General features: G+C 44.3%; 1 protein-coding gene across 6 annotated transcripts in view; it reads left to right on the top strand.

Annotated features, from left to right (window-relative positions):
* TIAM1 (TIAM Rac1 associated GEF 1) overlaps window positions 1–24326 on the top strand; it is a 263811-nt gene extending 239485 nt beyond the window's left edge. For all 6 annotated transcript variants that reach the window (XM_077293967.1, XM_077293963.1, XM_077293964.1 and 3 more), the window contains 12 exons: window positions 5763–5942; window positions 6111–6179; window positions 6860–6985; window positions 8669–8777; window positions 11516–11695; window positions 13141–13259; window positions 14642–14750; window positions 16033–16091; window positions 16683–16785; window positions 18930–19017; window positions 19135–19307; window positions 21999–24326. In XM_077293967.1, coding sequence (XP_077150082.1) covers window positions 5763–5942; window positions 6111–6179; window positions 6860–6985; window positions 8669–8777; window positions 11516–11695; window positions 13141–13259; window positions 14642–14750; window positions 16033–16091; window positions 16683–16785; window positions 18930–19017; window positions 19135–19307; window positions 21999–22501 — 1818 coding nt within the window. In that variant the 3' untranslated portion in view covers window positions 22502–24326. The remainder of the gene's footprint in view (window positions 1–5762; window positions 5943–6110; window positions 6180–6859; window positions 6986–8668; window positions 8778–11515; window positions 11696–13140; window positions 13260–14641; window positions 14751–16032; window positions 16092–16682; window positions 16786–18929; window positions 19018–19134; window positions 19308–21998) is intronic.
* The last annotated feature ends 1506 nt before the right edge of the window (window positions 24327–25832 follow it).

Below are 25832 nucleotides of genomic sequence, written 5' to 3'. Positions count from 1 at the left end.
CACACAGTGCTTACAGTATGGTGTTACAAACTGTATGCTGCGACAAGGCCTTGTACAGGGACGCCTCTGCTTGTATTAGACTGTTCCCTCTTGGCAGTGTGATGGTTGCCAACAATTTGGGGGTGACCTCAACCCCTCCTCTGCCCCTCCCAGGAATGCCCTCCTTAACTCTCTTCTGATGACCCACTTTAGGGTCGGCATTACATAAACCCCAACCCCTTTCAACCAAGAGAATTGTCACCTGCAATGTTCCATATTGGCAAAACACTACTTACCGTATATACTTGAGTATAAGCTGAGGCACCTAATTTTACCACAAAAAATGGGAAACCGTATTGACTCTAGTATAAGTCTTATATGCATGGCCTCCTGATCCCCATCCTGGTATGCATGGCCCCCTCATCCCCCATCCTGGTATGCATGGCCCCCTCATCCCCCATCCTGGTATGCATGGCCCCCTCATCCCCCATCCTGGTATGCATGGCTCCTCATCCCTATCCAGGTATGCATGGCCCCCTCATCCCCCCCATCCAGGTATGCATGGCCCCCTCATCCCCCCCCCATCCAGGTATGCATGGCCTCCTCATCCCCCATCCTGGTATGCATGGCCCCCTCATCCCCCATCCTGGTATGCATGGCTCCTCATCCCCATCCAGGTATGCATGGCCCCCTCATCCCCCCCATCCAGGTATGCATGGCCCCCTCATCCCCCCATCCAGGTATGCATGGCCTCCTCATCCCCCCCCATCCAGGTATGCATGGCCTCCTCATCCCCCCCCCATCCAGGTATGCATGGCCTCCTCATCCCCCATCCTGATATGCATGGCCTCCTCATCCCCCATCCTGATATGCATGGCCTCCTCATCCCCCATCCTGGTATGCATGGCCTCCTCATCCCCCATCCTGATATGCATGGCCTCCTCATCCCCCATCCTGGTATGCATGGCCTCCTCATCCCCCATTCTGGTATGCATGGCCCCCTCATCCCCATCCATCCTGGTATGCAGGCTCGGACTGGCCCATAGGGGAAAATGTGAATCCCCTGGTGGGCCCCTGTGCAGATCTGGGCCCCTAACCCCACTGTATGGGCAGTACTTGGCAGAATTCACTTGATTCGCTCTGCACAGGAATAAAGCTGCATCTCATCATTCATTAACCATGATACCCAGTTTAATATCATATAGAGATATAGGTAAATTTGTTAACAAGAGTATTGTAATATTTGTATGCAGGTGAAAAGTGGACCCCCAAAGTCAATGTTACTTGTGGTCTCTTGGCACCCCTGTCCGACACTACTGGTATGCATGGCTCCATCATCCCCATCCATCCTGGTATACATGGACCCCATCAGAAAAACATTAAAAAACATAAACCATCCTACTTGCCTTCCTGCGCCTCCTCGCAACTTCCTGTTCTGATGCCAGCAGCTGATTTATGCTTGTAAGCAGCGCATGGCAGTGACGTCATGAGCTACTTACAAGCAGTGGACAGCTGCCAAAATACTCACTGCTCTCCACGTCTGGTTTATGGGCGTGCGGAGTAGTGAATATTCATCTTAAATAGCGGGTACAGTAACCACAGCCCCTGGCTTGCTGCAGCGGCTGGGCGATCGTGTGTGCCCGCTACTGAAGGGAATGAATATTAACGCCCATGGGAGTGGAGAGCAGTGAATATTCATTCCCTTAAGTAGCGGGCACACGTGATTGCCCGGCCGCTGCAGGCAGCTAAGGCTTACAGCATGTCCGCTATTAAATTGAGTTGAATATTCACTTCTGTCCACTCCCATGGGTGTGGAGAGCAGTGAATATCCATTTCTCTTTAGCAGCGGGCACAGGGGTTAGTTGCAGCAGCCGGCTCCTGTATCCTGTGACCTACTGCCATTCCCCCTCCATCTTATAGTCTGAAGAATACTGTAAGTGGGACCCACACTCGAGTATAACCTGAGGGGGGGGGGCTTTTTTTAGCATAAAAAAAGTGCTGAAAAATTTGGATTATATAAGAGTGTGTACGGTAATCTCTTTTTGGGTTAAACTTACTTTATTAGGAAATATGACGAGACAGCTTCCAGGTACCCATACACCACCACTGGCAGTGGGTTATTTCATCTACTATATAATTGTCTAAAGGGTATTTCCGTCTGTCTGTCCCGGATATTCATTGGTCGTGGCCTCTGTCATGGAAATCCAAGTCTCTGATTGGTCGTGGCAAAGCTCCCACGACCATTGCCACGACCAATCAGCGACGGCCATAGTCTGGCAGCGAAATGGCCGCTGCTTTACTGCCCTGCAGTCAGCGCTGAGCGCTCACAGGGTTAATGCCAGCGTTAACGGACTGCGGTATAACGCACTCCTTTAACGCAGCTATTAACCCTGTGTAACCAACTTTTTACTATTGATGCTGCGTATGCAGCATCAATAGTAAAAAGATCTAATGTTACAACTAATAATAATAAAAAGGTTATTCTCACCTTCCGACGTCGCACGCTGTCCTCAGCAGTGCAAGCGGCAGGTTTCGGTGCCAAGGATGCTATGCGAGTAGGACCTGCCATGACGTCAGTCATGTGACTGTGACGTCATCACAGGTCCTGCGCTCATACCAACCCTGGGGCCAGAAGCTGCTGCGTGCACCGCACACAGGCGCCAGGACTTCAAGGGGCCTTCGGAAGGTGAGTATATGTTTATTTTTTATTTTAAGTCTTTTTTTTTAACCACGCATATAGTGCCCACATTGCTATATACTAAGAGGGCTGTGTTTCATACTGCGTGGGCTCAGTATATAGCACAGAGATGTAGTATATAACAATGTAGCTGGGCAATATACAACGTGACTGTCCAATATACTACGTGGCTGTGCAATATACTACGTAGCGATGCAATATACTACGTGCCTCTACAATATACTACGTGGCTATGTTGTATACTACGTGGCTCTGCTATATACTACGTCGCTGACCAATACACTACGTAGCTGTGCAATACACTACATAGCTGTGCAATACACTACGTGACTGTTATATACTATGTGGCTCTGCTAGGCTCTGCTACAATGCCTACAAGTAGTATTCAACCCCCTGCAGATTTAGCAGGTTTAATAAGATGCAAATAAGTTAGAGCCTTCAAACTTCAAACAAGAGCAGGATTTATTAACAGATGCATAAATCTTACAAACCAAAAAGTTTTGTTGCTCAGTTAAATTTTTATAAATTTTAAACATAAGTGTGGGTCAATTATTATTCAACCCCTAGGTTTAATATTTTGTGGAATAACCTTTGTTTGCAATTACAGCTAATAATCGTCTTTTATAAGACCTGATCAGGCCGGCACAGGTCTCTGGTGTTATCTTGGCCCACTCCTCCATGCAGGTCTTCTCCAAGTTATCTAGGTTCTTTGGGTGTCTCATGTGGACTTTAATCTTGAGCTCCTTCCACAAGTTTTCAATTGGGTTAAGGTCAGGAGACTGACTAGGCCACTGCAACACCTTGATTTTTTGCCTCTTGAACCAGGCCTTGGTTTTCTTGGCTGTGTGCTTTCGGTCGTTGTCTTGTTGGAAGATGAAATGACGACCCATCTTAAGATCCTTGATGGAGGAGCGGAGGTTCTTGGCCAAAATCTCCAGGTAGGCCGTGCTATCCATCTTCCCATGGATGCGGACCAGATGGCCAGGCCCCTTGGCTGAGAAACAGCCCCACAGCATGATGCTGCCACCACCATGCTTGACTGTAGGGATGGTATTCTTGGGGTCGTATGCAGTGCCATCCAGTCTCCAAACGTCATGTGTGTGGTTGGCACCAAAGATCTCGATCTTGGTCTCAAAAGACCAGAGAACCTTGAACCAGTCAGTCTCAGAGTCCTCCAAGTGATCATGAGCAAACTGTAGACGAGCCTTGACATGACGCTTTGAAAGTAAAGGTACCTTACGGGCTCGTCTGGAACGGAGACCATTGAGGTGGAGTACGTTACTTATGGTATTGACTGAAACCAATGTCCCCACTTCCATGAGATCTTCCCGGAGCTCCTTCCTTGTTGTCCTTGGGTTAGCCTTGACTCTTCGGACAAGCCTGGCCTCGGCACGGGAGGAAACTTTCAAAGGCTGTCCAGGCCGTGGAAGGCTAACAGTAGTTCCATAAGCCTTCCACTTCCGGATGAAGCTCCCAACAGTGGAGACAGGTAGGCCCAACTCCTTGGAAAGGGTTTTGTACCCCTTGCCAGCCTTGTGACCCTCCACAATCTTGTCTCTGATGGCCTTGGAATGCTCCTTTGTCTTTCCCATGTTGACCATGTATGAGTGCTGTTCACAAGTTTGGGGAGGGTCTTAAATAGTCAGAAAAGGCTGGAAAAAGAGATAATTAATCCAAACATGTGAAGCTCATTGTTCTTTGTGCCTGAACTACTTCTTAATACTTTAGGGGAACCAAACAGAATTCTGGTGGGTTGAGGGGTTGAATACTAAATGACCCTCTGAAAAGACTTTTCACAATTAAAAAAAAAAAATAAACAAAGAAATAACATTCTTTTTTGCTGCAGTGCATTTCACACTTCCAGGCTGATCTACAGTCCAAATGTCACAATGCCAAGTTAATTCCAAATGTGTAAACCTGCTAAATCTGCAGGGGGTTGAATACTACTTGTAGGCACTGTATATACTACGTGGCTCTGCTATATACTACGTGGCCTGTGCAATACACTACGTAGCTCTGTTATATACTACGTAGCTCTGTTATATACTACGTAGCTCTGTTATATACTACGTAGCTCTGTTATATACTACGTAGCTCTGTTATATACTACGTAGCTCTGTTATATACTACGTAGCTCTGTTATATACTACGTAGCTCTGTTATATACTACGTAGCTTGTGTTATATAGTACGTAGCCTGTGCTATATACTACCTACATATTCTAGAATACCCGATACGTTAGAATCGGGCCACCATCTAGTGGGAAACAAAGGATCAGGCATCGCATTTCAGACTGTCCGATCCTTATGTAGTGCATAGTGCATATTCAGGAAGACGTGGCTGTCGGGCCCCATTAGTTTTTATGTAATGTGTATGGCCTTTAGGGTTTTTTGTTTTTTATTTCTTTTAAAAAAATACCCTTTAATTATTTTAATGATTAGAGAAATATGAATCAAACTTATTTTTAATTTTCTTTATTTCTTTTTTTTTTTTTTTTTTTATTTTTTTTTTTTAAATCCTTTTTCTCTTAATGTGTTTCTTTAGGTGCTTAACATATCATATTCTAAATGTATTGTGTTTTTAATGTATTTTTATTCTATTAGTGATGGATATCTCTGTAGGCCAAAACGTCACCTTACAGGCCAATAAAGTTCTATAACGCTGCCCTTTATTTTTGATATGCTGCCCCCATTTGTTTTGGGTATAGATATTTCATGTATATTGCACTTGTCTTATGTATTTTGTAGATGTATTTATCGATGTGTATATATATCTTTTTATTGTATATACTTGTTTTGTTTTTTTTCTCCTCTCCTACCTTGTGCCTGTGATATGGTAATGAGCTCTGCATATGATACACTAGATGATGAATCCTATAGAATGTATAGCTGTCGTGTAACATTATCTCCCCCGGGCACGCGGTCCTGTACCGGTATACGTGTCCACCTTACCTCTGTGTATCCGGATTAGCCGGTCGCTATATATGTGTATATAATATGTTCCCTTACATCTGTAGAAGCTCAGCTTTGGAAAGTGACGAGCACGCTGGCTCTCCAGCGCTTATATAACATCACTCTCGTTGCAGAGCACAGAGCAGGTTGCAGCTTTTTGTCGCAGTCTCAATGAGATGAATTCTCCAGATTCTTGCCTGAGCCCCTCAGAATTCACCGGACCCCAACTAGCGACCATGAGGCAATTAACAGACGCCGATAAACTGCGCAAGGTTATTTGCGAGCTGCTGGAGACGGAGCGCACCTATGTCAAGGTATTTAGCGCGTCTGAGTGTGTAGAATGTGTGTGCAGGAGCCTCCCAGGGAGTGAGGGATTGATCTAACACCTCGGTCATGTGGAGCATGGACGGGAAGAGATGCCGGCTGCTGACTCCAGCTGGGATCTCTGGAGATCTCACCCTGAGTCTGTCTTCTTCACTTAGGACCTCAATTGTCTCATGGAGAGATACCTTAAACCGTTGCAGAAGGAGACGTTCCTCACACAAGACGAGGTATCGTACCCTCAATAGATAGTCTTCTAATTAAATATTAGATTTTTTTTTTTTTGTTATTTTATATATTTTTATTTGATGTACGGTATTTTAATTTTCCATATTTCAGTGGAGATTTTCTCAATTAAATAATGCTTCAAATTATGATGTCTGCATCGGACGTTACAGAGATCAGCGGCCATTCATTGGCACCGTTCATCTCCTTCCACAGAAGTAGTTTGCAGCAGATTGATATTGTAGGAAGTTTCTTTAGGTTTTTTTTTTTTTATCTTTTGTGCCAAATACTAATTGGTATGTAGTGCTCGGTCTTTACAAAAACATTCCTCGTCCATTGTGTTAAATAATGCAACAACGTAGCTGCTGAAGAACATCTTTGTACACACACTTCCACTGTTGTACTACAACATAATACATTTGGCAGCTGCTGCAGAACATCATTTTTTATCAGTGTGTTAATAGCAGAAATCTCCAACTTTTTGTTGTGTAAAGTACTAATATTCGTTAAGTCTGGACCTGTTGGCTTTGTCAGGACTGGGCATCTACAGCTGCTTAATGGGTATAGCTGGTGTAACTTATTACTTTAATTTAATTTGTCCCGAACCTTCTGGGGCGACTCTGCTGGTGGCGGCTTTTCTGTGAGTTTTATGCCTTTGCTCATTAGTGCTTTTTATTCTCGGTAGCTTGATGTGCTGTTTGGAAATCTGGTCGAGATGGTTGAATTTCAGGTTGAATTCCTTAAAACTTTGGAAGACGGGGTCAGGCTGGTACCAGACCTGGAGAAACTTGAGAAAGTAGACCAGTTTAAGGTAACTCTCAATATCTACTTATTAGGTTTTTTTGTGGACCTGGAAGGAATTTAATCTGTGTACTGTGGTTTAATTAAGTCTGGCGTTACTTGTATGTGAAGACAGCAGCGCACTAAATACACACAAGGATCACACCCAGCCTATATTACTGGGAGATATGCACACAGCTCACACCCAGCCTATATTACTGGGAGATATGCACACCAATCACATGCAGCCTATATTACTGCAGGGGGGACACGGACCTCCCATCCAGCCTATATTACTGGGGGGATGCACATCACTCACATTCAGCCTTTAATACTGCCTGGGGAAACAGACTTCACATCCATCCTATATTACTGGAAGGGAATGCACAGTGCTCACATCCAGCCTATATTACTGCGGGGGTGGGGGGTGACCAAGACCTCACATCCAGCCAGTATTGCTAGGAGGGATGCAGAGCACTCACATCCAGCATATTACTCTGGGGTGGGGGGGCAAACAGACCTCACATCCAGCCTATATTACTGGCTGGTAGAGATGCATAGTGCTCACATTCAGCATATTTTACTGAGGGGAAGACGCTGACCTCACATCCAGCCTATATTACTGGCAGGGATGCACAGTTCTCACATCCAGCATATATTTCTGGGAGAGATGCACAGCTCTCATATCCAGCCTATATTACTGTGGGGGCACACACAGACCTCCCATCAACCTTCTATTACTGGGAGGGATGCACACCACTCACATCCTACCTATATTACACGGAATGATACACAGCGCTCACCTTCAGGCTATATTGCTGCAGGAGACAGTGTTCTCATCCAACCTATATTACTGGGAGGGATACACAGTGCTCACATCCAACATATTACTGCGGGGGAAGGGGGGGGGGGACACAGACCTGACTTCCAGCCTATATTACTGTGAGGGAAGCACAGTACTCACATCCAACATATATTACTGCGGGGGACACACAGACCTCACATCCAGCCTATATTACTGTGAGGGAAGCACAGCTCTCACATCCAGCCTATATTACTGTGAGGGAAGCACAGCTCTCACATCCAGCCTATATTACTGTGAGGGAAGCACAGCTCTCACATCCAGCCTATATTACTGGGAGGGAAGCACAGCTCACACATCCAGCCTATATTACTGTGAGGGAAGCACAGCTCTCACATCCAGCCTATATTACTGTGAGGGAAGCACAGCTCTCACATCAAGCCTATATTACTGTGAGGGAAGCACAGCTCTCACATCCAGCCTATATTACTGGGAGGGAAGCACAGCTCTCACATCCAGCCTATATTACTGTGAGGGAAGCACAGCTCTCACATCAAGCCTGTATTACTTTGAGGGACACTTCCACAATCTGAAACTTGGATCAGGCTTCAAATTGCATCTCAGGAGCTCTAAAAATATATGATGGAACGAAGATTGCAGAGTGGAATTTTATTATCTAAAGGTAGCCAGTAATATATTAAAAAAAATCATGTTTTATCCATGTTAGAATTGTCTATAGCCCAATTTTTCTATTCCTCTAAACCCCCTTTGCAAATGCATGATTAAAGGGCTTGAACCTATGCCAAAAACCTTGCCATTTCAGCATAGCAGGATTGGCACAGGACGATGAAGACTGTGAACGGCTGGTGTGATTTGTGTAGCTGAACGATGGATGTTGCTTCTGTTTTGTAGAAAGTCTTATTTTCTCTTGGAGGATCCTTTCTGTATTACGCTGACCGGTTCAAGTTGTACAGTGCCTTTTGCGCCAGTCACACCAAGGTCCCGAAAGTGCTAGTCAAAGGTAAGTCCGGTCCATTTTAAAAAATGGTATCCATCAGAACCCCTTCTCTTTAATATGTAAATCAGTTAAACTCTTTATATTTTCTATCTGCTGCTGCAATGCTGAAAATTTCATGTTTAAAATAATATGCAAATGAGGCATTAGGTGCTCTTGGCATGATGGAGCACTCCTCAACCTGTGCTTCCAGAGGTTGTTCTGCGCCCCCCCCCCCTCCCCCACCATTGCATTCACAAATGCATAAAATGCGAATCACTGCAGGAATGCAACAACAGATGATATAAAGGTGTTTATGGATTTAGCTTCCAACGTCCTGCCTGTCCATATGTGTTTTCTTGGGGTTAATCTTAGTGACAGATTCATTTGGGGGGAAAAGATAGGCTACGTTCACATTAGCGGCGTGCGCCGCATGCGTCATGCGCCCCTATATTTAACATGGGGGCGCATGGACATGCGTCGCACTTGCGTTTTGCGCCGCATGCGTCGCTGCGGCGCCCGCGTCCGGGTGCAGAGGACGCAGCAAGTTGCATTTTTGCTGCGTCCAAAATCAATTAAAAAAAGACGCATGCGGCGCAAAACGCAGCGTTGTGCATGCGTTTTGCTGCGTTTTTGTTTGCGTTGTGCGCTGTGGCGCCGACGCTGCGGCGCACAACGCAAATGTGAACGTAGCCTAAATGAAACATTGGCAGATGGTGTAGGATGCTGGCAGCAGCTGTTTAAAACTGCCATTTTTTCATGCAATATGGTATGTAACACGTTGACATAAAAGAAAAGGGAAAAAAAACTAAAGCTTGAATGGAAAAAAACCTAGCAGAAAGGTGACCAAATATTTGGTGTCCCCTAGCAACATATTTGTACCATTGTTCAACAGAGAAAAACAGCCTGGTCTTAGTAACCAACATATTAAACTCCCATCTCCAGAAGCAATGACCTTCATTTTTGTAAAAATGCCTGAAATTCTGTCGCAAAAACCGAACTTTCTCTGAGAAACTGGCCTTTTTGTCCATAGCAACAAATCAGAGCTCTGCTTATATTTATTTTACTGCTCTTGAAGAATGAAAGCTGCGCTGTGATTGGTCACTAGGGGCAGCCATGCTTTCCCATAGCCTCTTAGTCTGTGTCCTTAATGGCCCACGAGTCTCTTCGTGTGACTTTACGAGGTCCGTTACGACCACATTAGCACACTGCGTGGAAGAAGATGCAGACGAGGCTTATTGTTATCTGACATTAAATATTGAAAGGGCACTTTCTCTCTCAGGTCCTGTGAAAGCCAACAGGGCGATTACTTATAACATCTGCTTATTTACCGTGCAGATAGATGCGCTCGCTCCTCTCAGGACATTAATAAAACATTCGTTACTGCTCCTTGATAAGAAAAAAAAAAAAGTAAATAATAATCCTCTTCATGGTGACCGTAATAAAGGGTTTTACACAACAGTGTATGGTAGCGATAGTCTGGCTCCTCTGAAAAAACATAAAAATGGCCAAATGATGAGGTAAATCTGGAGATAATCGGGAGCCGATAGTTTGGCCTTTGCTTCATTTATCTACTGACATAATGGTGTTTTCTAGTTTTGTGCAGACGGACATTTTTGCATAGTTGACTACCAAATATCCAGTTCAGTCACTTCGCCCTTCAGTCAGCCCATCAACCCTTATGATAAACGCCGTAAAAATAAATTTTTTAAATTGTTTAATAACCTAAAATTGGATTATAGTGGGGTCTGACGACGTTTGGCATTGTATGTATAGTGCTGTACAGAAGTTACAAACCCCCTCTCCCATCCTCCCCGACTGACTGCCAAAAGGCAGATGTGAGCACAGTCTTAATATTCGAGTAGCAGTGCTGGTACTTTCTGTATTCGTACTTATGGGGAGAAATTAAAGGGTTTAAATGGTTATTCCCATCATATAAAGCTCCTCCCCCTTCCTTCGCTTGATTGGTGAAGCTCTGGCCGCCGCCGCTCCATTAAAGGAAAGAGGCGGAGCTTTTATTTAACGCCAACACTAATTTTTGCTGTAAAGCCGCAGCCTTTATTCTAAGGGTCTAATACCACTGTACATTTTTGTAAATGGAGTCTGATCAAATTGATTGTTTTGAATGTTACACTTTTCCTCTGTTCTCCTCTACAAAGGTAATTTTGATCAGGATAACTTTGTGACGCTACCTTGCAGGGGTTGTCCACTAATGGACAACACCATTTTTTTTTTTTTTTTAAATGTATTTACCTTCTAAACCAGCACCGATCCTTCGCTCTTGGTCCTGTCTCTCCTAAAGGTCTCATGAAATTGTCACGTGACCACTGAAAGAGAAGGCTGCAGTCAATCAACGGTCACTGATTGGAACAGTCACGTGACTGAGTGTGTGGGGGATACGGGGCTGAAATCGGTCTGTCCCCTTTAAACTGATACCAATGACCTAAAATCCAGGCCGTGTATGCCATTGCTGTCCCCCTTAGTTCAGTTGCGCTGCGCTGAGCCCTCACTATATGTTTAATCATGCAGAACTTGTGACCTATATTCCAGATTTCTCGAATTGCCAATCCTTGTGTTATTCTCATGCTTGTGGCAGGTTGAAGATAAATGTGCCAGGCAGCACAATTCCTTCATGAATATCCAAGATCAAAGGCGGATTTTTATGTTTTAATTAGCCTAAAATGTATTCCCTGGATATTCTAATCTTATGTCCTGGTCTCCTTTACTATAATGGCAGGCAGTAACTGAACTCTTCTCCTCTGCAGCTAAAACCGACCAGAACTTCAAAGCATTTCTGGACGCCCAGAACCCGAAACAGCAGCACTCGTACACGCTGGAGTCCTACCTGATCAAACCCATCCAGCGCATCCTGAAATACCCACTGCTTCTGAAGGAGCTGTACTCCCTGACCGATGCGGAGAGTGAGGAGCATTATCACCTTGATGGTAGGTCATCGGGGCAAGTGAGGTTGTGTGTGATGGAGACGTTTCTGGGGCCTCTTTGATTTGATTCTTGATATGAGCATATCCACGTAGGAACCTAACAAAAAAGTAAGGGTGCAGAAGACGAAAATCACAGTCACGATTTTGTGATAACCCTCCCCGTCCTAGGCTGGAAGGCCTTAATGCTCCAAGAACACAACCTCCAATTTCTTGTACACTAAAGCTGTCCAGAGACATTGGATTGCTGTCGACCCATGGATGGTTCAGCCTATCATTCGGTTGGCTATCCCTGTTCATAGGAGTGCTCGTTTGGCCGAGCGCTCCCGCTTTCTTTGTGACCTGTCTAGTGACGGTTTCTCTGGGAGAACAAAAGGATCATAAATTTGAAATCTGATATGCCACAACCCTAATTTCCCCAACATTTGTCCAGGGCCTCCATTTTCCGAGGAAACTGCCGATAGTGGGTTTGTCTCACATTAGCTTAATGTGTATGGGGGGCTTAACTTTACTGTTCCTTCTACCAAGTTTACACATCCTAATTGGGGTTTTCAGCAGTGTGACCCCCACAGATCACACCTGGATAACATAAATTCGCAATATATCCTATAAACGCTTGAGAAACCCACTTACTGATCCCTTTTTTTGATGAAGTGATTGGTCAAGTCAATGATATATGGAAACTGCTGAGTTAACGTCATTATAAGGCTATTCAGAAGATGCGTTCTCTCCCGAATTCCCCAAATACCGGAATGCTCGTCTGCCCCTGTGTCCTGTGAAAGAGCCATATGCCATCCCTTACATAGAACGGAATAACCCTTGCTTAGGTGCTCGCTTACTTTCTCTGAGGGTTGCGAAGCTATGAGCCCCCATAGTCAGCAGTCAGTGCAGTCCATTGTTGGATTTTGCTCTCTTCAGGCTATTACAGGGACTGCCCTGGTACCAAGCAAGGACAATTAAATTTTCAGGTGACTGCTAAATTGTGGGGGGTCTTTTGTGTATTTGACCAGATTTCTTTCCACATCTCCGGGTCACGGACATTGACCAACTTCACTTTCTCGGCCTGACCTGAGGTTGTCACATAGTACGGGTAATGGAGGCTGTCAGTAACATGAACGTTTACCAGCTATTTTTGGAAACTTGAAGTGTGAAGGTGCATTTTCCGCAGCGTGATGGAGATGGTAGAAATGACAAGGTCTCGGGGTTTCTTGTAATTGCTTATTTCCTCCGATTCAGAGCGATACAAACCGTCACCGAGGGTGACGCACGACCTCGAGATCCTTCATGTTTATTAATGATGGCTTAATATCTTCATTGCCGGCAGACATGGATTAGACTGCGACAATCGAGAGCTGTGAACCAGCCGCTAAATCTGTGAAGATTAGAAGTACAAAGAGGAAACCGGCATAGGTGTAAAGATGGAGGGTTTATGTGTCGTCTTCTCTCCTTAGTTGCCATCAAGACCATGAACAAGGTGGCGAGTCACATTAACGAGATGCAGAAGATACATGAGGAGTATGGAGCCGTGTTTGATCAGCTCATAGCGGAGCAGACTGGAGAAATTAAGGAGGTACATGGAACGCTAGAGGCCTGGCAGTCTGATGGGGCCTTCCATCTGCTGCTCCTAATGTAGGAGATGTCAAGGATGAGAAGTATGACTGCTTTTATTCCAGAAACAGCGCCACACTTGAGTATGTTGTGTCCAGTATTACAGCTGAGCTCCACAATCTGTACACAAGAGGGGCGCAATTTTGGAAACAGTAGTGTTTTTCTAATCTTGGACATTTTTCTGCATTCTCAGAGCAGCTTTGATACATGACACAAATATATTTAACCCTATCATTAAAAAGGAATTACTATAATTAGGAAGGGAGATGAGGGAACTACTCATTCAAAAAGAAGGACTATGAGAGTACCCTGTCTCATGAAGGAGGCAGAGGGTACCACTCATATTAGGCAGGATAGGGACGGACCTACTCTTTCAGAAGGAAGGAGGATGGGGGTACCTCTGAAAAGGGAGCAAGATGAGGGCGCCACTCTCTGGAGGGAGGAAGATGAGGGTGCCACACTCGGATGGGGGTGGGAGGGAGAGAGCAAGATGAGTGCCACACTCGGGAGGGGGAGCAAGATAATGGTGCCACTCTCGGGAGGGGGAGCAAGATGAGGGTGCCACTCTCGGGAGGGGGAGCAAGATGAGGGCGCCACTCTCTGGAGGGAGGAAGATGAGGGTGCCACACTCGGATGGGGGTGGGAGGGAGAGAGCAAGATGAGTGCCACACTCGGGAGGGGGAGCAAGATAATGGTGCCACTCTCGGGAGGGGGAGCAAGATGAGGGCGCCACTCTCGGGAGGGGGAGCAAGATGAGGGCGCCACTCTCTGGAGGGGGAGCAAGATGAGGGTGCCACTCTCGGGAGGGGGAGCAGGATGAGGGTGCCAGTCTCATGAGGCATTTGTTATATTATTTTTATGAGGTTATTTTGGGGCTCTAATATTTTGGTACAATTTATAGCCATAGTCTCTCAGACCCGAACTTATGATCTGTTGCCTGGCCTTTCATAAATGATTGGCTGATTCTTGCCCGATTTTCCATGATTGATTTACCATAACTGGAGAAGGGGTGCAGATAAAGTGAGATCCGCCAGCAATGGCTGACATTTCTATGCATGGCTATGACTTCACACGTGTTCTGTCTGGAGGTGGCTCCTGTCACTGTCCTCACCCCGGCTCTTCATTTTGTGTAGTCCTCTCTGTGATGTTAGATGACCTCTTAGGAGGAACTTTGGTATAGAAACCCGAGTCTGTCCAGTTCGGAAATCTCCATATGTCACGTATATATGAACTATTCTTTCCTGTGAGGTTCATCACGATTTGTGCACCGTGCCTCAAGTGCAAATTTGGTTAGTACTCCCACCTGTAAGACTAGAGAATAGCTGAGCTGCGGTCTCATTGCAGGTTGCAGATCTGTCAATGGGGGATCTATTACTACACAGCACTGTGATATGGCTCAATCCTCCGGCGTCACTGGGGAAGTGGAAAAAGGATCCTGAACTGGCGACTTTTGGTACGTTTTTTCGTTTTTTTATTTTTTGTCTTGTTTACCCTTGTACACCTCTGCCTTTCTTTTTTTTTTTTTTTTTTTTGTACTTTCTTTCGAAAGCCTTAGCTTTTTATTTCTCCCTTGACATAGCCACTTGACGGCTTGTTTTCTTCTGGGATGAGTTGTGATTTTTTTAATGACGCCACTTCAAGAAACACGGGAGGGGCGACATGGTGGGAAAAATTTAATTTTGCCTGTATTTTTGACATTTTGTTTCTACTGTGTTCATAACCTGGTAGCCTGATTCTCCCGGTCTGTGTACCATTATTGCAATACCAAAGTTGCAGTATATAGTTTTTTTTTTTTTTTATTACATATATTTTAGTGGTTAAAAATTCTCTGAACTATGTAATAAGTTTGTCACCATTTTTTTTTTTAGACTCCACTTTTTTGTATTATTCCATCAATGGAGCTAGGTGAAGGCTTACTTTTACTGGCCCCATTTTAAGGTTTATTTAACATTTTCATAGCTTTTTATTCCATTTTTTGGGTATCAAGATGATTGAAAAATGCTAAGGCACAGGTTATAATTTCACACGTCCAGGCCTGCGATACCCACACCAGGCTTAGGAATTAATGTCACGTCCTTCATCAGGAGAGGGTTAATGGGTTACAACTTGCGGTGTCAGATTAAAACTTCCCTGCACTTTTTTTTTTCTTTTCTTTCTCCCATTAAACATTATTCTTTTGAGATTTTTTTTTTCTTTTTTGTTAATCCCTTACAATGTTTATACTGGGCTCCTATTTTCATTCCTTTTATATCTATAGACAAGGTAACGTGTCTGGGTTGGATCAGTGCTATGGATAGGATCAGGGCGCCAAGCAGAGAACCTTAATGGGGTATTCCCATCTCCAAGATCCTATCCCAATAAGTAGTAGGTGTAATAATATTAACAAATGTCTCCAATTAGAAATGTGGTATATTTCTTCTGATTCACTATATCGCTTACCGCATGTACAGGGCATTGCAGTAGCTTAGGTTACGGCCACTCATGTAGTCATGTTAGTCAGCTGTTAGTGGTCGTAGTCATGGATACCTAAACTACTGCAATGCCCTGCACATGGGGTAAGCGACATAGCGAGTCAGAAGAACTATACTCCATTTCTAATTGGAGGAGTTTGCTAATATTATTATGACACCTAATCCTTATTGGGATAGGATCTTGGAGGTGAGAATACCCCTTTTATATTATTTCTATATCTGCTAGTTTATGACTGATTATTGTACTTCTCTTCTCATTTTCAGTTTTTAAGACTGCTGTTGTGCTCGTATACAAGGACAGCTCCAAGCAAAAGAAGAAGCTGGTAAGTTACGGGCGCCGTAGCCTTATATATAGGGGCGGCTGATTTAAGGCAACACCATGGTGCATTTATTAAGGGTCTAAAACGAAAGCATTTTTTTTTGTTACCCATAGCAACCAATCACAGCGCAGCTTTCATTTTACAAGAGCTGTTTATGAAATGAAAGCTGCACTATGATTGGTTGCTATGAACAACAAAACCTGGTTTCCTTTTAGACACTTTTGGTAAATGAGGCCCATTATCTTGGGTTTACTGCTTTCATATTGAAGGGTCTGTTTTCTGTGTGAGCTGAAAAAGCCCCCAGCTCATAAAGCCAATGTATCCACTGGCACCAAAGAGGGGACAAGTGTCCTTCAAGTGGCTGGCATATGTCTGCTACCTTTTTCTGCTGTATGGAGTCGGCACTTCAACTAGTAAATCAACATTATACGTTTTTGTTTTTTCAAAATAAGACCCTATGGGTGACATTTGCCAGTGTACCCCGTAGTCCACGATGCACCTGGGCCGGTTCTCCTGATGTATACCCCCTGAGGGTTACTGCGAAACACTGCGCCAATCAATGAGCCGCTCAACATTTCGCTTTTTCTCTTTCAGGGCGGCTCACATCGTGCTTCTATGTTTGAGGATCGGGATCCGTTTCGTTTTAGGCACATGATTCCTACAGAGGCTTTGCAGCTTCGGGCTCTGACTACATCAGGTAACAGAAAAGTCTTCACATCTTGCAGCTTTTTATGCCATAACAGAAAAAAAAAACAGACTTCCTATATCAGAGTGCAGCACGATGCTTTACTACTACCGTATTTTTCAGGCTATAAGACGCACCGGACCATAAGACGCACCCCAAATTTGGGGTGAAAATTGCAGAAAAAAAGATTATTTTTATAAGATGGGGGTCCGTCTTATTGTCCGAATTTACAGTATCTTACCTGAGGGCTGGCGGCAGAGCAGGGTCACAGGATTTGGGGTGATGCGGTACGGCGTGCACCTGAGCAGGGTCCCTTCCTGCTTAGGTGGGTGACGCCACGGCCTGGTGTCCATGGGGGGGTTGCAGCAGTGGTGTGGCGACTGCAGAGGTGCGGGGATAATGAGCGGTATGGCACGAGCAGGGTCCTTTCCACAGGTGAGGTGACGCAGCGGCCCGGTATCCAATGTGAGCAGCAGAGTCGGGTTAATAACCGGTTTCTCGGTGGCGGCGGCCATCTTCCTGAGGCCGCACGTGCGCAGATGGAGTGCTCTGCTTCCCGGGGCTTCAGGAAAATGGCCGCGGGAGGCCGCGCGTTCGCAGATGGAGATCGCTGCGGCCATTTTCCCGAAGCCGAGATCTAAATCTGCGAACTCTGCTTCAGGAAAATGGCCGCCGCGATCTCCATCTGCGCACTCGCGGCCTCCCGCGGCCATTTTCCTGAAGCCCCGGGAAGCAGAGCACTCCATCTGCGCACGTGCGGCCTCAGGAAGATGGCCGCCGCCACACCACTGCCGCTAAGCCTGCATTACGACTATAAGACACCCCCCCCATTTTCCTCACATTTTTTGGGGGAAAAAGTGCGTGTTATAGTCCGAAAAATACGGTATATCATAAAAAAAAATTGCTGCTGATTACTGGTCCCGACTATGCTAGAGAGACATTGGATTCATGTTGCAGCGCTCCAGTCCTTTTCCCTGTGCCCCTCGGCCATAAATGTAATAGGTTTTCACCCTTTTCATTTAAAAGTTCCGTTTTTTTCTTTCTACCATGTATTTGGAAAAGATTTTCTTAAAACAAGCAGATTTAATCGGATCATGAAAAATTAAAGCCTCAAAAAAAGATCAGATTTCATCGCATTATTTTTTATTTTATTGTTTTTGCGAGGCTATAATTTTTCGTAATGAGGTTGTTCGACACCTTCATGGGAGCCTGGACCCGCGGCCTCGTCCATATTCTCTTTCAGAACCCAACAAAACCGCCTTCTGCCTGCCAGCCCCTTTACTGATGTGTTGACCCATCACTGTGGCGTGTCGCAAGCTTCACCGGGAGGCCTGCCGACATCCCTGGTACGTCTTGTGACTGAGCCTTGGGCCACCAGGGATGACGTCAGAGCTCCCATCCGGTGACCGCGAATTACTGGCGTGGCTCCCAACCAGAGTCCGGCAAATTGTTTCGCTCATCTTTAGAGGTTGTGTCATAAGCGCACCCTTTACTACATTCACTGACCTCGCGTTCAGATACCCCATGACATTGTGTTCAGATGCCGCAGAGAGATGGGGCATCCGAATGTAAGGTCATCGGCAGTGCCGGTGATCCACATAGTACACTCGCGAGATCTGTAGCTGCACTAGGGAAACTGGACTCTAGAGATAATGAAAACCTGTTAGTAAAATAATGGTGGTGGCAAGTCAAAACCATCAGCTCTTCATTTGAGCCCCTAAAGATGGTCACCGAGCAGGGGACCCCCTTATATCTTGTCTGTTTGGCACTGCTAATAAGCTTCATGGAGAATGGGATGGGTGTATGAGACCACCTTAACACTGCAGAAGATCCTATCGGGAATCTTTCCAAATATGACGAATCTTTCCAAATATGACTGCATGAACACTAAGGAAACAAATCTGTAAATTGATTTCCTTTAGGTTTTCATCCTTTTAGATGTAAATGTCAGTTGTGTTCATTGGGCTCATGGAAAGTTCTTGGAAACAAACAGGAATTGACTATATTACAGGGATTGTCCACCACTGTACATTGGGGCCTACGGATTCCTCTTGCATGTCCAAGGGATACTGGAAAACAGAAGAACTCCATATTGGTAGAAAAACGGCAAAGACAAATATATTAACAAATTTATCTTTTTTTTTTTTTCTTCTCAGATGCAGAGACTAACTCAGTCTGTGAAATCGTCCATGTTAAATCTGAATCCGAGGGAAGACCGGAGCGGGCGTTCCACCTATGTTGCAGGTAGGCGTTGTGGAGCCCTGTTGCTGGTGTGTAAGACCCCATATTGTCAGATGAGAAGCGTATGTATTTAGGGTGGAAAATAATTATTTGTTCATCGCTATCTAATTGTCTGTGCAGTTCTCCAGATAGCAAGAAGGAGTTCCTGAGAGCCGTGCACTCCATCCTGCGGGACAAGCACAGGAGGCAGCTGCTGAAGACTGAGAGCCTACCCAACTCCCAGCAATATGTCCCGTTTGGAGGGAAGAGGTTGTGTGCCCTGAAGGGTGCTCGTCCTGCCATGAACAGAGCAGGTAGCTATAATGGTCCATGGATTCGTTCCTCCAGCAAATTAGTTTACAAGAAACACATTATTTTATTTAAAATAATAAAAATTAGACTACTGCAGCATAACCCTAAAGAATCCTCCAATCAAGAAGCTGCAGATTTATTTATTTTTGTAACCTTACCATTGTCGTATGACTTACCGCAGTAGTGCCCCTCCGAATGAGGAAGTCTTACATCACTTCTCCGATGTTGTAAATTTCCTCAGTGAGCGGAATTGATGACATTGCGTCGTTGGGTGCTGCTCTGGAGGTCTGCACGTTCCTCCCGCCTTGTACGGGCAGGCCCCTGATGAAGCGTCGTCAGTGGTACTTGTTGCGGCACTTTGAGAAATTCTTTTAGGCTTCTTCACGGGCCTTCGTGGTGAGTTGTTGGGTGCATACCAGCCCACGTGCATGACCAGCAGGTATCGTGTGACCACCCTAGTAGAGTATGCACCCATCGAAGCCATGTCATCAGTGACACCTCACAATGATGAAGTGAATGGCACTGGAGAAACGTTTTAGGCAAGGCTTCCTCCTCTGCTTGAGCTTTACAATGTCGGAACCGATCCAGAGGTAATGTTGTTTTCCCCTAGAAGGAATGGCGGCTACAAGCACTAGATAGGCTTCGCAGCACCCACTGCTTGAGTTGTTGTCTTTCCATGTAATTAACGCCAGCGTTTGAGCACTTCTCTTTTCTGGCACTTCTAGCAGAGCATATGGTGGGGGCACGGTGGTGAGAACGGCCCCTTTTAATTTGCACATAATTCATAGTAAAGAAGATCCATGAATGATGCCGTATGTGTGGTCTGGTTTTACTTTATATCAGCTGCCACATTGTCGAATATAAAACTCTGTTTGAAAACATTGAGTTATTTGCATACTCGAGCGAGGTTGGCGGCTGGAATGTAACGTGAATCATCGAAGGTCACATGTACGACGCTGCCGTCATCACCAGAGGGATCGAGAAACTGCCTGATGAGCTACATGGTGTGTGGAGTTTTGTTCTCCGGATCAAAAAATGGAGGCGGTTTTTACCCGCTGTCAATACGAGGACAAATGGTACCGTACGATCGTAACATGGCGACATGCCAAATTAACCTGGTACTATTATCCCACGGCTTCTGTGTGGCGGAAAACAGAAAAACAAAAGCATTCATGGGCTAATATTGGTAGCTGCCCTCGTGGCTCCAGTTGAGCCCATTACGAAGGCCCTCAATTCCAGTTGGCACCATAAAACATTTGTTTGAGGGGCAGAAACGTACAAAGGGCTTCACCCTCTGGTCAATAAGGGAGAGAAGAATCTGTTTGTAGGGTCACAGGACAAGCAGATGTTGGGTTTGGTGATGCGAACCAGAAGAAGGGTTTCGCCACTTTCAATCTTTGATACGGTGCTCCTTTTCACCCCCTTTGCCGTTTCCTCAGTTCGATCAGTCACTAGAGGATCTAGACAGACCCACCTATATATTTGGTGGGCGAAGACCACTGACTTGAAACTATGTACACAAATTTGGTGGGGTTGGGTGAAAAGATTTGGAAGACAGTGGTCCCGCCGCCATTTCGGTAGTCCGTAGCCGCTGGACTAGAGGACCTCAAACCTCTTATTGTGACATCCTTAGCGCATCTTCTGATTAGTAGGTCGCAGCAATGTTGTGTGCTTCATATCACGACATAGTGCTGTCATGGCGGCCTACAAAGAGGCGCTGAGGATGCTGCAGGTAGGTTTTCAGTGCTCTGGTCTGGCAGCCACGGACTACAGAGAGGGCTGATGCACCAGGGTCCTGAAAATCTTTTTGCTCCACTCTCGTATTTAGGTGTTTTTTAAATTGTGTGTTCAGGTTTTGAAGCCAAGTTTTAGGATTGTTCCATCTTATCCAATATAAAAATGGAGCAACTTTTAGAATTATCATTGTTTTGGCATCTTCAGCTCCCATGCAGACCTCTGTGGTTTCTTGGCTACTGACTACAAACCAACCCTGTGTAGTCTGAGCCTGAAGACATACGGATTTGGTATAATTAATGATGAAATTCAAAATCACAACTTGTCCTGGTAAAAAAAAAAAATAAAGTTCCTGTATAGCTATTGTGATGGGGAAAAAAAATGTTATGGCTCCTGGAAGAAAAAGCAAAATGCAAAAATGGTTCTGTTTCACAGGGGTTAAAGTGTATCTGTCAGCACTCGGAGAACGGCATGATGTAGGGGCTGAGAGCCTGATTCCAGCGATGTTGTTTACTGGATGGTGTTTCATTAAAATTAGTGTTTTATCAGTATAGATGGACTAGGTATCTCGTGCCTCCTGGTCCAAACCCGGCACCAGCACTGATTAGAAGCTTTCTGTTAATATACAGTGTACAGAGATGTCAGCCAATCAGTGATGTGGGCGGGGTTATACTCCGCTCAGCATTTGAGCTGTGCTAGATCTGCAGCAGTGAAAACTGTGATTCTATCACAACTTCTGCACCCAGTAAACTAAGTGATACAACTCTGGAATCAGGATCTTTGTCCCTACATCATGCAACGGTCAGAATACATAGCAAACACCTGCTGACAAATTCCCTTTTAAGCAAGACCTAACCCCCTTCACCTCTACATTTAGTCCACCATTACATGATCTGAGGTTTTTTTTCTCCTTAATTTTTTTTTTTTAATACAATTCTCAATGTCTGCTTTTATTTCAGTTTCCGCACCCAGCAGGTCTCTTGCTCGAAGGAGACGCCTTGTGAGAAATCGATTTACTATTGACTCTGACACGATCTACTCAACAAGCCCCGACAAGGAATCCGAGACAGAGACTGAACCTAAGCCTCCGCAGCAGACGACCAGCAGCGGCGACACCGACCGCTGGGTGGAGGAACAGTTCGATCTTGCTCAATACGAAGAGCAAGAAGACGTTAAAGAAACGGACATTCTCAGTAGTGACGACGAGTACTGCGAGTCTATCAAAAGTGGCTCTATAGAGAAAGATCTAGGCGAGCAACTAGAAGCCACCTCCATATCTAGTAACCCTCTGAGCGGCATGGTCCAGAACACCATGGCCACTCATGCTTCCCGTATGACTCAGCTGAAGAAGCAGACTGCATTTTCTGGATTAAACGGCAGCATCGAGAGCACCACAGAGGAAGTCATATGGGTGAAACGCGAAGACTTTGTGCCTGCCAGGAAACTGAACACCGAAATATGAAGCTGTCACTTTATTTGCTATAAAAGGGTCAGAATAAGTGACGGTTTTACCCCTCCATGCACTGTGGAATCGTGATCCTCTAGACTGCACACTTGCACATACACAACATTGGCAGCTAAAACCGGCCATCAAGCCGCAACTGGTTACAATAAAGCAAATGCAAAATCCTGTTACACAAGTCCGCTCCTCCGGGTTAGGAGTGGATGAGGTTCAGCTTCTTATTCTTTTTTTTCTTTTTATTATTTTTTATTTATTCCTTAAAAAAAAACCTATATTCAGGGTTGGACCAGAAAGGGTAATGTACAAAACATGGCAGAAATGACGAGAGGCGCAGCTCCTCAAGTCGTGTACAAAGAGAGAGCACAAAGGGATTTGTGTCGTGACTGCTCGATCACTCCTATGTCCCCCAGCGCCTTTTCCTAGGTTTCTGATACTGCAGTGTTTCTCCCCCTTTGCCCCCAATCAATGTTTCACTTCAGTGGCTTTGTATTTTTTTATTTTTTTAAGTGTTTTTTTTTGAAAGATAGTTATGACATTTTTGTTGCAAAACTGTTTTTTTTGCCCGGTATTTTGTCATGTTGTAAAGTACTAGTTTTACAATAATTTATCTAAAACAATAAAAATAAAAAAATGTAACCATGCCAAACTCTTCCCACAAACGTAAAACTTGAAAAAAACTGACCTAAAGTTCTATAGATCTATTTTTTTTTTTTTCTGTCTTTTAATTTATACCTTTGTAAAATTCAGGGACACCAGGGGGGATATGGGGGCATTTTACATTGTAAGCCTACAGAAGTACAGATGATCTAATCTTTCATAGAGAATAGGACACACTAGTTTTATACGCATATATATATTTAATAAAAGAAAGTCTCTGGTGAGGACGTCCATAGATCTACATCTCACTCATCCTGATTTTATTTTTTTTTTAAATTTTTTTTAATAAAGTCAAACTTGGATTTAGGTAGCAAAATGCACCTCTTTTGACCACTTCGTGGACCTTTCGAGTAGGACATCTCTTGCTCTTAGCATATGTTATGTTTCCACTTTCCAATCTTTTTCTCACTTGACCAATTTTTTTTTTTTCGTTCTTTTTCCACCAGACAACATGACTGCCCAGCATCTCCTCTATATTTTTATATAAAAAGTCATCAAACTGTTGTGAGAGACTTGGACACCATCCATCGTGTAGTGCGGAGTTTGACATCTTCATGTTGTGATTACTTGGTGGAAAAAGCGACTTAATATCTTATGTGGCAGAAAAACTTATGGGAGAGTATATAAAAAAAAATGGCTCCTGGTTTGCTTGCCCGGTAAGGTTTTTAAGACCAGTGTACATGAAGCTAGCTATGGTTCCATTGTGACGTGTACAAGTGAGGACGTGACGTTGCTATAACCTTTGCCGCTTTGCGATCCTAGTACATCTTCTTTTTTTGGTTGGCGTGACGGTGAATTTTTGCAACCCACGAACAAAGCTTTTCAAAACGAAAAAACTATATATAAAAAAACTTTCCTTCGTAAATCTATTGTTCGATGCCATCTGCAGTCCGCTTGTGTGCGCCCTCCCACCCGCCCCCCAATTCGATATTTGGAGGTGAACAGTCCTGTGGTGTACTGTAACCAAGCAGAATATGGTCAATTGTGAAAAACTGGAAAGTCCGGTGCTTGACTAGGTACCAGTGTCTGTACATACTGTCATGACATGTCTGTCAGATGTTCTTATATATTTCTTTTATAAGCTGAAAGAAGGTCTATTTTTATGTTTTTAGGTCTATGAATGAAAAGTTGTACATGCTTGTCAAACAATAAAAAAATATGATATTAATTTTGGACTTGCCTGGTTCAATGATATCCATTGGAGATATCGAATAAAAAAAATATTTGTGGGTTTATATCCTGTTCATATACTTTGGAGAGGGGGGGGGGGGCGTGGAGACGTTAGTAGCGGTCTATAATTTCAGACAGCCATTCCACCACCCCCTTTCATATGTAGGCCACAAGCCCTACATTTAAAGACCTGTAAAGCACACAGTTTTTGCTCTCATTTTATTCTTGCTACTACCCTATTCACTTTTTTTTTTTTTTTTTTTTTTTTTTTTTATCTACCATATGATTCCAGAGAGATGGGCTTTTTATTTACTAAATATATATATATATATATATATATATATATATATATATATATATATATATATATATATATATATAAATTTTATACAGTACAGACCAAAAGTTTGGACTCCTTATCACTTAAAGATTTTTCTGTGTTTTCATGGCTATGAAAATTGTACATTCACACTGAAGGCATCAAAACTATGAAATAACACATGTGGAATTATATACTTAACAAAAAAGTGTGAAACAACTGAAATGATGTCTTATATTCTAGGTTCTTTAAAGTAGTCACCCTTTGCTTTGATGACTGCTTTGCACACTCTTGGCATTCTCTTGATGAGGTTCAAGAGGTAGTGTGCCGGGAATGGTTTTCACTTCACGTATGTGCTCTGTCAGGTTTAATAAGTGGGATTTATTGCCTTATAAATGGGGTTGGGACCATCAGTTGTGTTGAGCAGAAGTCTGGTGGATACACAGCTGATAGTCCTACTGAATAGACTGTTAGCTGCTTTTTTCTTGCCATAATACAAATTCTAAGTAAAGAAAAACGAGTGGCCATCATTACTTTAAGAAATGAAGGTCAGTCAGTCTGAAAAATTGGGAAAACTTTGAAATGTCACCAAGTGCAGTGGCAAAAAACATCAAGCGCTACAATGAAACTGGCTCACATGAGGCCGCCCCAGGAAAGGAAGACCAAGAGTCACCTCTGCTTCTGAGGATAAGTTTATCCGAGTCACCAGCCTCAGAAATCGCAGGTTAACAGCAGCTCAGATTAGAGACCAGGTCAATGCCACACAGAGTTCTAGCAGCAGACACATCTCTACAACAACTGCTAAGAGGAGACTTTGTGCAGCAGGCCTTCATGGTAAAATAGCTGCTAGGAAACCACTGCTAAGGACAGGCAACAAGCAGAAGAGACTTGTTTGGGCTAAAGAACACAAGAAATGGACATTCACCAGTGGAAATCTGTGCTTTGGTCTGATGAGTCCAAATTTGAGATCTTTGGTTCCAACCACCGTGTCTTTGTGCGACGCAGAAAAGGTGAACGGATGGACTCTACATGCCTGGTTCCCACCGTGAAGCATGGAGGAGGAGGTGTGATGGTGCAGCGGCATGCTATTCCATCTGGTTTGCGTTTAGTTGGACCATCATTTATTTTTCAACAGGACAATGACCCCAAACACACCTCCAGGCTGTGTAAGGGCTATTTGATAAA

Source organism: Ranitomeya variabilis, chromosome 3 (genome assembly GCF_051348905.1).
Source record: "Ranitomeya variabilis isolate aRanVar5 chromosome 3, aRanVar5.hap1, whole genome shotgun sequence".
Taxonomy (NCBI): Eukaryota; Metazoa; Chordata; class Amphibia; order Anura; family Dendrobatidae; genus Ranitomeya; species Ranitomeya variabilis.
This window is presented reverse-complemented; position numbering and strand designations above follow the sequence as displayed.